This window comes from Carcharhinus amblyrhynchos, chromosome 13, assembly GCF_965287045.1.
Source record: "Carcharhinus amblyrhynchos chromosome 13, sCarAmb.v2.hapA, whole genome shotgun sequence".
NCBI lineage: Eukaryota > Metazoa > Chordata > Chondrichthyes > Carcharhiniformes > Carcharhinidae > Carcharhinus > Carcharhinus amblyrhynchos.
This window is the reverse complement of record NC_137336.1, coordinates 14,324,059-14,337,129: the sequence shown is the minus strand read 5'-3', so window position 1 is coordinate 14,337,129 and position 13,071 is coordinate 14,324,059. Positions and strand designations below refer to the sequence as shown.

The 13,071-nt window shown below is 39.9% G+C and overlaps 1 protein-coding gene across 1 annotated transcript in view; it reads left to right on the top strand.

Annotated features, from left to right (window-relative positions):
- Nucleotides 1-10,578, top strand: part of kif3a (kinesin family member 3A) — a 65,112-nt gene extending 54,534 nt beyond the window's left edge. Inside the window, exon 18 of the mRNA XM_080201315.1 lies at nucleotides 5,788-10,578. Coding sequence (XP_080057441.1) covers nucleotides 5,788-5,836 — 49 coding nt within the window. The 3' untranslated portion in view covers nucleotides 5,837-10,578. The remainder of the gene's footprint in view (nucleotides 1-5,787) is intronic.
- Nucleotides 10,579-13,071: the final 2,493 nt, after the last annotated feature.

The following is a 13,071-nucleotide window of genomic DNA, read 5'->3' as shown; positions in this document are numbered from 1 at the left end:
ATAGGCTTTGGGGAGTTGGGTGGTGATTTATTTGCTGCAATATTCCTAGTCTCTGACCTATTCTTGTAGCCGCTGTGTTTATCTGTGAGTCCAGTTGAGTTTCAGGTCAATGATAACTCTAAGGATGTTGACAGTGGGGGAATTCAGTGACGGTTACATCCTTGAATGTCAACGGGCAGTAGTTAGTGTCTCTTATTAGAGATAGTCATTGCGTGGCATTTGTGTGGCACAAAAGTTACTTGCTGCTTGTCAGCCCAAACTTGGATATTGTCCAGATCTTGTTGCATTTGAACATGTATCCGAGGAATCGCGAATGGTGCTGAACATAGTGCAATCATCAGTGAACTTCCCCACTTCTGACCTTATGACGGAGGGAAGGTCATTAATGAAGCAGCTGAAGATTTTTAGGCCTAGGACACTATCCTGAGGGACTCCTGCAGAGATGCCCTGGAGTTGAGTTGACTGACCCTCTACAACCACAACCATCTTCCTATGTACCAGGTATGACTCCAGCCAATGGAGAGTTTGCCCTCTGATACCCATTGATTCCAGTTTCACTAGGGCTTCTTGATGCCACACTCAGTCGAATGCGGCCTTAATGTCACTCTCTCCTCATCTCTGGAATTCAGCTGTTTTGTCCATGTTTGAACCAAGGCTGTAATGAGGTCAGGAACTGAGTGACCCTGGCGAAACCTAAACCAGGTGTCATTGAGCAGGTTATTGCTGAGCAGGTGCTGCTTGATAACACAGTTGATGACCCCTTCCATCACTTTACTGATGATCGAGAGTAAACTGGTAATTTTCCGGGTTGGATTTGTCCTGCTTTTTGTATAAAGTACATACCTGGGCAATTTTCCACGTTGTTGAGCAGATGTTGTATTTGTACTGGAAGAGCTTGGCTAGGGGAGCGGCAAGTTCTGGAGCACACGTCTTCAGTACTGTTGTCAGAATGTTATTGGGGCTCATTGCAGTATCCAGCGCCTCCAGTCGTTTCTTGATATCACATGGAGTGAATAGAATTGGCTGGAGACTGGCATCTATGATGCTGGGAACCACTGGAGGAGGCCCAGACAGATCATTCACTCGACACTTCTGGCTGAAGACTGCTGCGAATACTTCAGCCTTATCTTTTGCACTGATATACTCGGCTCCTCCATCACTAAGGATGGGGATATTTGTGAAGCCACTTCCTCTAGTGAGTTGTTTAATTGTTCACCACCATTCTCGGCTGGATGTGGAACGACTGCAGAGTTTAAATCTGATCCGTTAGTTGTGGGATTGCTTAGCGCTCTCACTTGCTGTTTTTGCAAGTAGTCCTGTTTAGTAACTTCACCAGGTTGACACCTCGTTTTTAGGTATGCCTGGTCCTGGCATGCCCTTTGGCACTCTCCATTGAACCAGGTTGATCCCCTCCCTTGGTTAAGTGGGGATAGGCCAGGCCATGAGGTTGCAGGTTGTGCAGTAGTACAATTCCGCTGCTGCTGATGGCCTACAGCACCTCATGGATGCCCTGTCTTAAGCTGTTAGATCTGTTCAAAGTCTGTCCCATTTAGCATGGTGATAGTGCCACACAACATGATTGAGGTTATTCTCAATGCGAAGGCGAGACTTTGAATCCACAAGGACTGTGTGGTGGTCACTCTCACTGACGCTCATGGACAGATGCATCTGCAGCTGGCAGATTAGTATGGATGAGGTCAAGTATGTTGTTTCCTCTTGTTGATTCCTTCGCCACTTGCTGCAGACCCAGTCCAGCAGTTATTTCCTTTAGGACCTGACCAGCTCAATCGGTAGTGCTACTGCCGAGCCACTCTTGGTGGTGAATGTTGAAATCCGCATCCAGAGTATATTTTGCATCCTTGCGCTCTCGATGCTTCCTCTAAGTGTTGCTCAACATAGAGGAATACTGATTCATCAGCTGAAGGAGGACAGTACATGGTAACAAGTAAGAGATTTCTTTGCCCATGTTTAACCTGAAGCCAAGAGACTTTTTGGGGTCGTGAGTCGATGTTAAGGACTCCTAGGGCAACTCCCTCCTGACTGTATACCACTGTGCTGCCATCTCTGTTGGATTCATTCTGCCTGTGGGATAGGACATATCCAGGATAGTAATGGTGCTATCTGGAGTGTTACCTGTAAGGTATGATTCCACGAGAGTAACTATGCCAGGCTGTTGCTTGACTAGTCTGTGAGACATCTCTCCCAATTTTGGTACTAACCCCCCAGATGTTAGCAAGGAGGATTTGGCAGGGCTGTTTGTTTTGCCGTTGTCATTTCCAATGCCTAGGTCGATGCCAGGTGACCATCTGGTTTCATTTCTTTGAGACTTTGTAGCGATTGTTGCAACCGAGTGGCTTGCTAGGCCACTCTAGGACCGTTGCTGTTTGTCATTTTCATAAATGACCTGGATGAGGAAGTGGAGGGATGGGTTAGTAAGCTCACCGACGATACGAAGGTTGATGGTGTTGTGGATGGTCTGGAGGGATGTCAGAAGTTGCAGCAGGACATAGGATGCAAGACTGGGCGGAGAAGTGGCAGATGGACTTCAACACAGATAAATGTGTAGTGGTCCATTTTGGCAGGACCAGTGGGATGAAGGAATACAATATCAAGGGTAGGAGTCTTAACTGTGTTGAAGAGCAGAAGGATCTTGGGGTCCGGGTCCATAGGACTCTTAAATCGGCCTTGCAGGTGGAGGATGTGGTCAAGAAGGCGTATGGTGTACTGGCCTTCATTAATCGAGGGATTGAGTTTAGGAGTCGGGAGGTAATGCTGCAACTTTATAAGATCCTTGTCAGACTCCACTTGGAGTACTGTGCGCAGTTCTGGTCGTCTCACTATAGGAAGGATGTGGAAGCTATTGAAAGGGTGCAGAGGAGATTTACAAGGATGTTGCCTGGATTGGGAGGCATGCCTTATGAAGATAGGTCGAGGGAGCTGGGACTCTTCTCCCTGGAGAGACGAAGGTTGAGAGGCGACCTGATAGAGGTTTATGAGATGTTGAGAGGAATAGATAGGGTGGATTCTCAGAGGCTGTTTCCCCGGGCTGAAATGGTTGCTACGAGAGGACACAGTTTAAGGTGCAGGGAAGCAAGTACAGAGGACATGTTAGGGGTAAGATTTTCACTCAGAGGGTGGTGAGTGAATGGAATCGGCTGCTGTCGGTGGTGGTGGAGGCGAACTCGCTGGGGTCTTTTAAAAGACTTCTGGATGAGTATATGGGATCTAATGGGATTGGGGGTTATAGATAGGTCTATGGCTTAGTAGGTATAGATGTGATCGGTGCAACTTGTGGGCTGAAGGGCCTGTTTGTGCTGTAGTGTTCTATGTTCTATTTCAGAGGCAGTTGAGAGTCAACCACTTTGCTGTGACTGGAGTCACATGTAGGCCAGACCAGGTAAGGATGGCAGATTTCCTTCCCTAAGGGATATTAGTGAACCAAATGGTTTTTACAACAATTGACAATGATTTCATGGTCATCAGTAGACTCCAGATATTTTTCATTGAAGTCAAATTCCATCAAATAGAACATAGAACACTACAGCACAAACAGGCCCTTCGGCCCACGAGTTGCGCCAATCACATCAACACCTATCTATAACCCCCAATCCCATAAAATGCCGTGATGGGATTCGAATCCAGGTTCCCAGAACACTGTGTGGATTTCTGGATTAATAGTTGAGCAATAATACCACTAGGCTATCGCCTCGCCCTCACCTCATTACGGCTTTGGCCAAAACATGGACAGAAGAGCTTAATTTGGTGAGGTGAGAATGACTGCCGTTGACATCAAGACAGCATTTGACTCTGTTTGGCATCAAGGAGCCCTAGCAAGACTGGAGATAATGTGAATAAACAGGAATACTCTCCACTGATTTGGAGTCATACCCTGACACAGAGAAACTTGGTTATGGTTGTTTTGGGTCAGTCATCCTAAGACTTTGGTGCAGGAGTTCCAGAGGATGCTGCCTCAGGGCCAACCATCTTCAGTGTCTCACAATGATCTTCCCTGTATTTCAAGTTCAGAAGTGGGAGTGTTTGCTGATTGGTCAATGTTTAGCAGCATTCAAGAGACTCTGGTACTGAAATAGTCCATGTCCCTATGCAGCAAATCTGGAAAATATTTAGGCTCGAGCTGATCAGTAGCAAGTCTCAAATTCTACGCAGTGACCATTTCCAACAAGAGGGAATCTAATTATCTCCCCTTGACATTCAGTGGCATTACTCCTGCTGAATCCCCCATTAGCATAATCTTTTGGGGTTACCATTGAGAAGAAATTGAACTGGGCCAGCCACATAAATACTGTGGCTACAAGAGCTGCAGAAGCTGTTGAATTCTGCAGAATAACTTGACCTCCTTACTCCCTAAAGCCTGTCTACCAATCTACAAGACACAAGTCAGGAATGCTCTTATAATCAGATAATCATTCACCTGGATGAGTTCTGCATCAACAACAGTCAAGAAGCTTGACTCTATCCAGGATAAAACAACCTGCTTAATTGTCACCCCATCTACCACTCCAACATTCACTACCTCCATCGTCATCTACAAGATACGCTGCATCAACTCACCAAGGCTCCTTCAACAGAATTGTCGAAACCCGCTACCTCCACCACCACCTAGAAGCATGTCAGCAGATGAGTGGGAACACCATCTGCACCCCACCTGCCAGTGCCCTACCAAGTCTCTCACACCATACTGAATCTGAAATATATCACATTCTTTTCTGTAGCTAACTGGGTAATGCTTGGAAATGTGCTTCCTATCCAAAGAATGCTGCAGATAATTGTGGCACTTCCATTGAGATGATATATCAATAAATAAGCATAGAGTCTGGATGAAACTAAGGAAATTTGTGCTCTTGCTGAGCAACTGCTTTTCTGCTATCAGTTATGGATTATCAGCAAATAAATTGTAACGGGAATTTATTGGTGTCCAAAAAGAACAGGAGTAAAATTCTACTTTATCATCTTTTCGGATGTCTTAATCCTTTGTAATATTTTCCTTACAACAGTTATTCATTTCAGGAGAACATCAATGTTTGTAAAGCACTTTAGGACATGCTAAAATTGTGAAAGGCATTCTATAAATGCAAGCTTCCTTGTTTTAAATATGTATACCATATCTTACTCAAAGTTAATATGACACTTGAACATCTTGAAATTTATTGCATGCTTATTTTTGATCCAAGAATGTTCTGAATATAGACTGTTGAGATGGTAATACATAATTAAATTTGGAATGTGTTCTGAAAAGTTGGAAGCTTTTCAATATCAAATGGATCAAAGCACAGTGATGGTTCAATGTTGCTATAGCTGTAGGAATTCCCATGTTTTTGAGAAACATATTTTCCTTTCAAGGGAGGAGAGCTGTCAAGCTCTAGGGTTATTTACATGTCATAAACAAATCCACCACTACATCTGAGTCTTCAAAGCATTTATAGGATATCCCCTAAGAAAGACAATCCAAAATTTGGCCTAGGTTGGTAAAAGGCAAGCCTAAGCAAATTCTTAAATGTGTGTAGCTGTACTGTTGGAGTTAAATCCTGCTGTATGTCAAGCTAAGAATAAGAATTCTTAATGAAACTAGAATACTCAAGGATAGGACATTGCCTTACAAGATTATGCATAGCAGAGTAGAAATCAACACCACTATATCTATTTAAAGTGCCAGGCTGGATGAGTAATGGAAATGTGTTTTGTTAGTATTTTAGCACTGATTTAGGAAAAGGTTAAACTAAATAAGTCACCAGAGACCATTGTAATCCTTTTTTTTCACATTATCAGAAAACGATCTACAAAATCTGAAGCTGGAATTGAATCCCTTCTTCAGTGATCAATAGATGAGATTGACCAAGGTGGATGGACCAGATTTTAGATGGAAAAATGTTTCCAGGACAATTAAACTAATTATTGTGCAAAGAACAATGAATTGTCGCACTGAGACTTTCTTGAACCTTTATCTGTAAGAAGAATGGAATAAGAAACAAGCTTAAATTTAATAACAAAATGAAATGCCAGTGAGTTTTTAAGTTTTAGTCAATGTTCCAGTTGCTGCCAGAATGCTGGTAGTGAATGTTTACAACTAAATATTTTGGGAATCCAGTATTTAGTTGTCATTTTGTTCTTCTTGACATTGTTCTTGGTTTATATTTTAGTTGGTTTTTGTGGTGAGTAGAGAATATAATACTGGCAGCTAAACTATTCAAAGGAATTTCCTGTCTGTGAAAGAAATGCAAACTCTAAATTAACATTTTCAAACATTCCTTCAAGCTCAAAGAACTCTGACTTTTAAAATTGTTTTAAATATCTAGCTCCTAAGCAATTTAACGGAGCTGAAACTTGAATCTCTAACTTACCTTTCTTCTTTGAAAACACAAACTTGGTTTCACCTCACCAGGAATTCTTTGTTTGTCTTGTCTTCTGTTATCCAGAGGCTTTTGTGCACCTTGTACAGATCTTGGTTAGGGTTTGCATTTCTTAAAATGTGTTCATTGACTGCTGTAAAATAAGATAATTTTGAGTTTTCTGTTAGAGAAAGTGGTTCCCTAATTTTGATTAAGATGGTACATTATTATGTTGCATCGGTCATATCAGAATGAATATTTAACCACAAGGCACATCATTCACATTAGGAGGAAAACAATGAGGAGTGGGTTTTGTAAATTCAGAAAAAAGAAGTTCACTGGTTTCATACCAAAGGGCATAAGTTAGTTAATTCACTAAAAGAACAGAGTAATTGGGATTTCTTTTCATGCAGGAGGTATTGAAGACATGGAATATCATAAAGTGATGGAAATGGAATCTATAAACACCTAGAATGCAAGTAAATAATTAAGAAATATAAAAGGATATGGAGAAAGGGTGTGGAGTAGAATTAAATCAACAACTGTTTCATGGACTGAATGGCCTCTTCGGTGCTAATCTTTACTGATTGAATCACACAAATATGTTCAATTGGCAGGTGCCATGCATTGTCAAGTTTGAGGAAGTATTTAGACGCACCCTTTGTACAGGCAACTGTTGGCAACATAAATTGAGGAAACAAGATCAAAATGCTAAGCAGACACTGTGCAACAGGGAATCTACATTTGATTTGTGCACATGCTGTAGTTAGACTTATTATTGTTATTTCAGTTCTCCAATCTGCTCTCAGCATGTCTCCACTAAAAGCTCAGGACTCCATAACTAGTTCTTGATAGCTTTTTTTTAAAAGAAAAACAAGCGCTTGTAACTCTTACTTTTCAAACAGGCAGAGTTAATCAGGGATTTCACTTGAACATTCCTTAGTTATTTTTGTTAAAAGGAAAACTTCTTTGGTTTGGAAACATGTGGCAGTATATGGTTGGAACTTTCATTCTGCAGCAAAGTAGAAAGGATCTGTTCAAACTGCAGAATGGAAGATGACCAGGAAAAACGGTAAACAAAAAGAAATTGATGGGAATTGCAAGCTTTGAGCTTCTGTTACTACTGACACTATAACTATACTCTTAAGTTATGAGAGTGCTCTGCTTTTTACACATTATATAGTTAAAAATATATGCAAACTTCAGCTCAGTGTTCACCACCCACTCTGAGAACTAAGGTGGTACTTGCTGCTATAATTGTGAAAGACAAAAGGTTAACTTTGTGCAGATAGTTGCACAAAGCTGATCCAGAGTAAGAAATTTTTTAAACTTGGTTTCACTCAGACATGGAAATACGTAACCAGCTCATAGCACCTATGAACCATTGTTGGTTCTTCAACACACATTTATGACTACAAATGTAGATTTGATTGGAAGATTTGATTTATTATTGTCACGTGCATTGGTATACAGTGAAAAGTATTATTTCTTGTGCACGATATAGACAAAACATACTGTTCGTAGAGAAGGAAAGGAGAGAATGCAGAATGTAGTGTTACGGCCATAGCTAGGGTACAGAAAAAGATCGACTTAGTGCGAGGTAGGTCCATTTAGAAGCCTGGTGGCAGCAGGGAAGAAGCTATTCTTGAGTCGGTTGGTACATGACCTCGGATTTTTGTGTCTTTTTCCTGATGGAAGAGAACATATCTGAAGTGCGTGGGGTCCTTAATTATGCTGGCTGCTTTTCCAAGGCAGCAGGAAGTGTAAACAGAGTCAATGGGCAGGAGCCTGGTTTTTCAGTCAGTTGGAAAATTGAAGTTTATGGAATCATAAATTTCAAAATGTTTGAAGACTACTGGTTCCAAAGTTTAAAATAAAATCAAAATGCATTTATTTTTCAGTGATAAGTGCAAAGTCAACTAACTCACTAATACAAATGGAACTAAATTACTAATACAAATGCATCAGTGAAAAATCGCGCGTTGTAGAAACGCTAACTATGATAGCTGCTAACTTCAACCCAATATATTGTAACACCACTTACAGCTTAAGCTGTTTCATGATTAACGTTTTTAAGGACTGCTTACAATTATTACTAGAGCACTAATTGACCGTATTATCATTGATCATATATCTGTATGATTTGCAACCATGCCTGATCATTTTTATTACTTTTTGCTATGGATCTTGCAGCTCGTGAATGTTTGATAGTTAAAAAAGATGACACAGCAGCTCAGCATTCAGAAACATAACCAACACTTTAGTTACTTGCTTTATAACATGATTATTTATATTGTAATAACTCAGGGACAACTGTAAAAGGCTGTTGGGTAGTATGGGCTAGTATATGCTTTGTAGTGCAGGAGCTTTGTTCGCATTATCCTCATTTGTAGTTATATGATACTGCAGTTAAGCTGTTAGTATAAATATTTTACTACAGGAAAGCTTTTTCACAGGTTCCAAGAGAGTGCATATTGGTGGAACTCAGACCCTAATAACATGCATCTACAGTGAGCACTGCTAATTTGATTGTCTGCGTAAGTGTGAAATACAGAGGTTTAATTGAACAACGTTGTAAATCAAATTTGGCCCTCTGATGTTCTCTGAATAGTTTATAAATGTCTCTATTCTTATTGAGAGCTTGAATACAGACATGCAGTATTTTCTCAGAATATTATTTCTGGGGAAATTTATATGCTGAAAATTGTTTACTTATCAAACACAGGAAATTAACTAACCTTCATTCTTTGATTTGCAAGATGGTGTCAACTATATTTTTAGCCTCTCCTGAATAAACAACAATTACCCTGGACTGCTGGACAAAGAACTCTTCTTACCCTCCACATATTTAAATTTAATAGTGAGTCTTGAATGTATTGATGTTGCAACAACATATACACAATCGAAGGGGTTCATTATTGTGTTTTAGTGTCGTATACATCAGATGTGTCAATGTCTGTTAAGCCTATTGTAAAATGTTTAATATCATTAATAGAAAACTGCACAATATTTGAAAACCTGTTTTAATGCTGGGTTGGATAGTATCATCAGAGGTCCCAGGTTGTGCTGCTTTTATGTTTCAGTTGATCTGAATTCTCTTGCTATGTGCTATGTTCAGAGCAGTTGAAATAAATACCATACAAATCTGTTTTTATTATTCTTTGCAATCTGTTATGTATAAATTATGCATTGTGATGTACATATGAGACCATGTATATGTATATATACAGCATGTTAATGTCCATAAATAAAGAAATCTCTATACACTTATGTTTTATCATTGGTAGCTTCAGTAAACTCATGCTTTGCCATTTTAATTGAATATCCTATGTTTATTGATGAAATTAGTTGCCTTTAGATTGGAAAGACTAACATGCATTTATACAGCACCTTACATGACTCAGGACATTCCAAAGTGCTTTGCAGCCAATAAAGTACTTGTTGTAATGTAGAAAACATCGTAGCAATTTGTACACCACAAATGCCCACAAACAGTGTTATGATTAAAAAGCAGATGATCTGTTTTTAATGATGTGTTATGATCCTTGGCAAGACCAGAACATCAGAGTGATCCAGTTTGTAGAGATTGTCATGTTTGTCTCTTTAGGACAGCACAGCAAAAGAAGGTTGCCTGGTTTGAGAAACCAATGGTGACTGAGTGAATGATCATTCCGGAGGGTGGAGTCTTCTCTTGGGCAGAATATATCTGGAAGCCATGTAATAAAGTGTGTAAAGACTGGAGCAGCTGGGTAGGCGGTTCCAGGGTAGCCTTGGCTGCAAACCCCTCTACATAGAAGTGCCTGAATTGTCTTCATGATTAATTAGCATAATTAAACATCATTAAGCATTAATTAGCATGATTAAGGACCCCACGCATCCCAGATATTATCTCTTCCATCTTCCTTCGAGAAAAGGATACAAAAGTCTGAGGTCATGTACTAACTGACTCAAGAACAGCTTCTTCCCTGCTGCTGTCAGAGTTTTGAATGGACCTACCTTACATTAAGTTGATCTTCTCTATCTCCTGTTATGACTGTAACACTACATTCTGCAGTCTCTCATTTCCATCTCTATGAAATGTATACTCTGTATAGTGTGCAAGAATCAGTATTTTTCACTGTTAATACATGTGACAAATTAAATGACACCTGCAATGCTGCTACGTAACACGGCTGATGAAGGAGCAGTGCTCTGAAAGCTTGTGATTCCAAATAAACCTGTTGGTCTTTAACCTGGTGTTGTGAAACTTCTTACTGCTATGTAACACAGTCAGGGATCAATAATGTTTTGATTAAAGTAGATAAAGGTTGAGATTCTAGATATCTACTTATGAAATAATTCCACAGGTTTTGAACTGAAACAAAAACTACTCTTCAAAAATAAAACTTTACAATATATATCTTGCACTAAGTATTAGGTACTTAGTGATTAACAGGTGAACTCTGATTGAATACACCACACGACAGAGTCAAAGACAGAAGCAACCAAGACAGCCCAGGGCCTTTTTTTTAAAGAAAAACACCCAGCAATGTGAACAAGTCAATTTTGGTTGAAAACATATTGAACTCACCTCTGCATAATTTGGTCTCATTTGGAATACTTCAATGACCGCTCACCTTCTGGAGTTTCAACTCATGTCCCTAAAATTCTTGAGTCTGAACTTCAGCCTCTACTTAACTGATGTAACTTTAGTTCTTTGCTTGCTTCTGCATTTTCTAAATTCCTGTCTTCTGGCTGCACCTGGCTACCTATGACTCCCAAAGCTTCCCCCAAACCCTCTTTGCTTACAGAGGCTACTCCTCAAACCCTCCCTGCTTACTGGGGCTATCTCTCAGACCTCTTGCTTACTGGAGCTACCCCCAGCCCTCTCTTCAGCTAGCAGGAGCACTTTGGCTGCATGGAACATCTTCACCTTGCTCCCGATCTCAAAACTGACTTCAGCTGCCCTTGTTCACTGATCCTTGATGTTGATCTGGAGACCAATCCAAACAGAGGGCCTAACTATTGTCATGAAGTAAGAACAATGTAACAAACATTGGAGCATTAAATGTTAGAATTTAGCACTGGAAGTCATGGTGCATGGTTCCCATTTTTAAAAAGCAGTAGTAATTTATGCCAATGTGACTGCACCTGGTGGGTGGGGAAAATTCAATGGGGGCTGAGGATGCAACATTAACCATGCTACATACACGTTAAAGAAGGGTATAGAGCTGATCGATTCATTGAAGAGGGCCCAGGAAAATCATGATCAGAAATCTCGCCAGCAAATCGTGTTTTTGACTTCTTGTGGGATTCACTGGCTGTTCTAGGGGATTTTTACATTAACTTCATTGCAGTGTTAATATAAGCCTACTTGTGACACTAATAAATAAACTTAAAATCATGGGATTTGCATCCATGGCTAACAGGTCCATTAAGTCCCACTCACTGAATCTATTCTTTGGAGAATGTAATTGATATATATGGCATCCAAACCTGCATTTGGTTCAAAAGTGATACCTAAAAATGGGCTATATTAATTATATTTGGCACTGAATAATATTTAGTTCTCATCTTCCTTTAAATTACTTTTCAATCTCCAGTTTCTTTAGTTACAATCCCAGATGATACCACTGAACAGTTAGCTCCCAGAGTGGAACACAGCTTGATCGATACTAACTTTTTTTTAGAAATGTGGATGAATATAGAGTCATAGGACTGCCAAATAACTTTTAACAAAATAATAAAATTATTAAAAAAGAAATGATCAATGATAATACATTACTCCTTTGCCACAGCCAAATCTTTACAATTATACACAGACTTGTGAGAATAACACAAGTTACAAATCTTGTGCTCTAATGTTCTCAGTAAGTATGCAGACCATGTAAACCAACAGGCAAAATCTGCTCAGACACAGCCCACTTTGAAACAAATGTCATCCTTTTGTGCATTTTTCCTCAAATCCCACTGGATGCCAGTTTCTCATATTGGAACTCTGATTTTTACATGTGCATTTCCAAACTCCGCTCTTGAGAGCACACAATCTTCTCCCAGACAAGGCTTTTGCTTGGATGCCTTCACTAAAATGCCATGTCCAGGATTTCAATGTCTCACTATTCCTCTGTCACCTGTGCATTTGAACTTCCATTAAATATTTCAGGGACTCAGCCATGCGAACAGAACACCACTGCTTCATAGGCTGTATGAACTTGTTACTAACTTTAGGTTCGTGAAAAGTAATTGGCTTCTCACTAGCCAACTTTAAATCTGCTTCATGTAGCTGATTATTTAAGAGCCCTTTTTCTACTCTTTGCTTTAACTTCACCAAACAACACCTTGTCTGGATTTCTATTGTCTGTTCCTTTGGCTCAGCTGTATTTCTGGGGCATTCTTTAATGCCCACACCCTGGTTTCTAGGACTTGTTCAGTTTCTGGGACTTGCTTTCTGTCTCTGTATTGTCCAGCCTGTACTAGCAGTTTTTATGGAAAACATCTTGCCTCTGGGTTACCTTATTTAAATTGATTTTAACTACTTCTGTTTTCTCGGTGTGGAACTCTGGTTGCTAAGCAGCTGCTTCATTTCTTAAAACTCTAATTACTTTTACATCGTAAAACCTCCGTGATAATGCAAGCAAAGTTTGAAGTGAAAGTAAAACCTATAGACTTGCAGGCATCTGTGTTTAACATGAAGCTAAACCAAAGTTTTAATCATTTTGACACAAATACAGAAACAAAATTAATT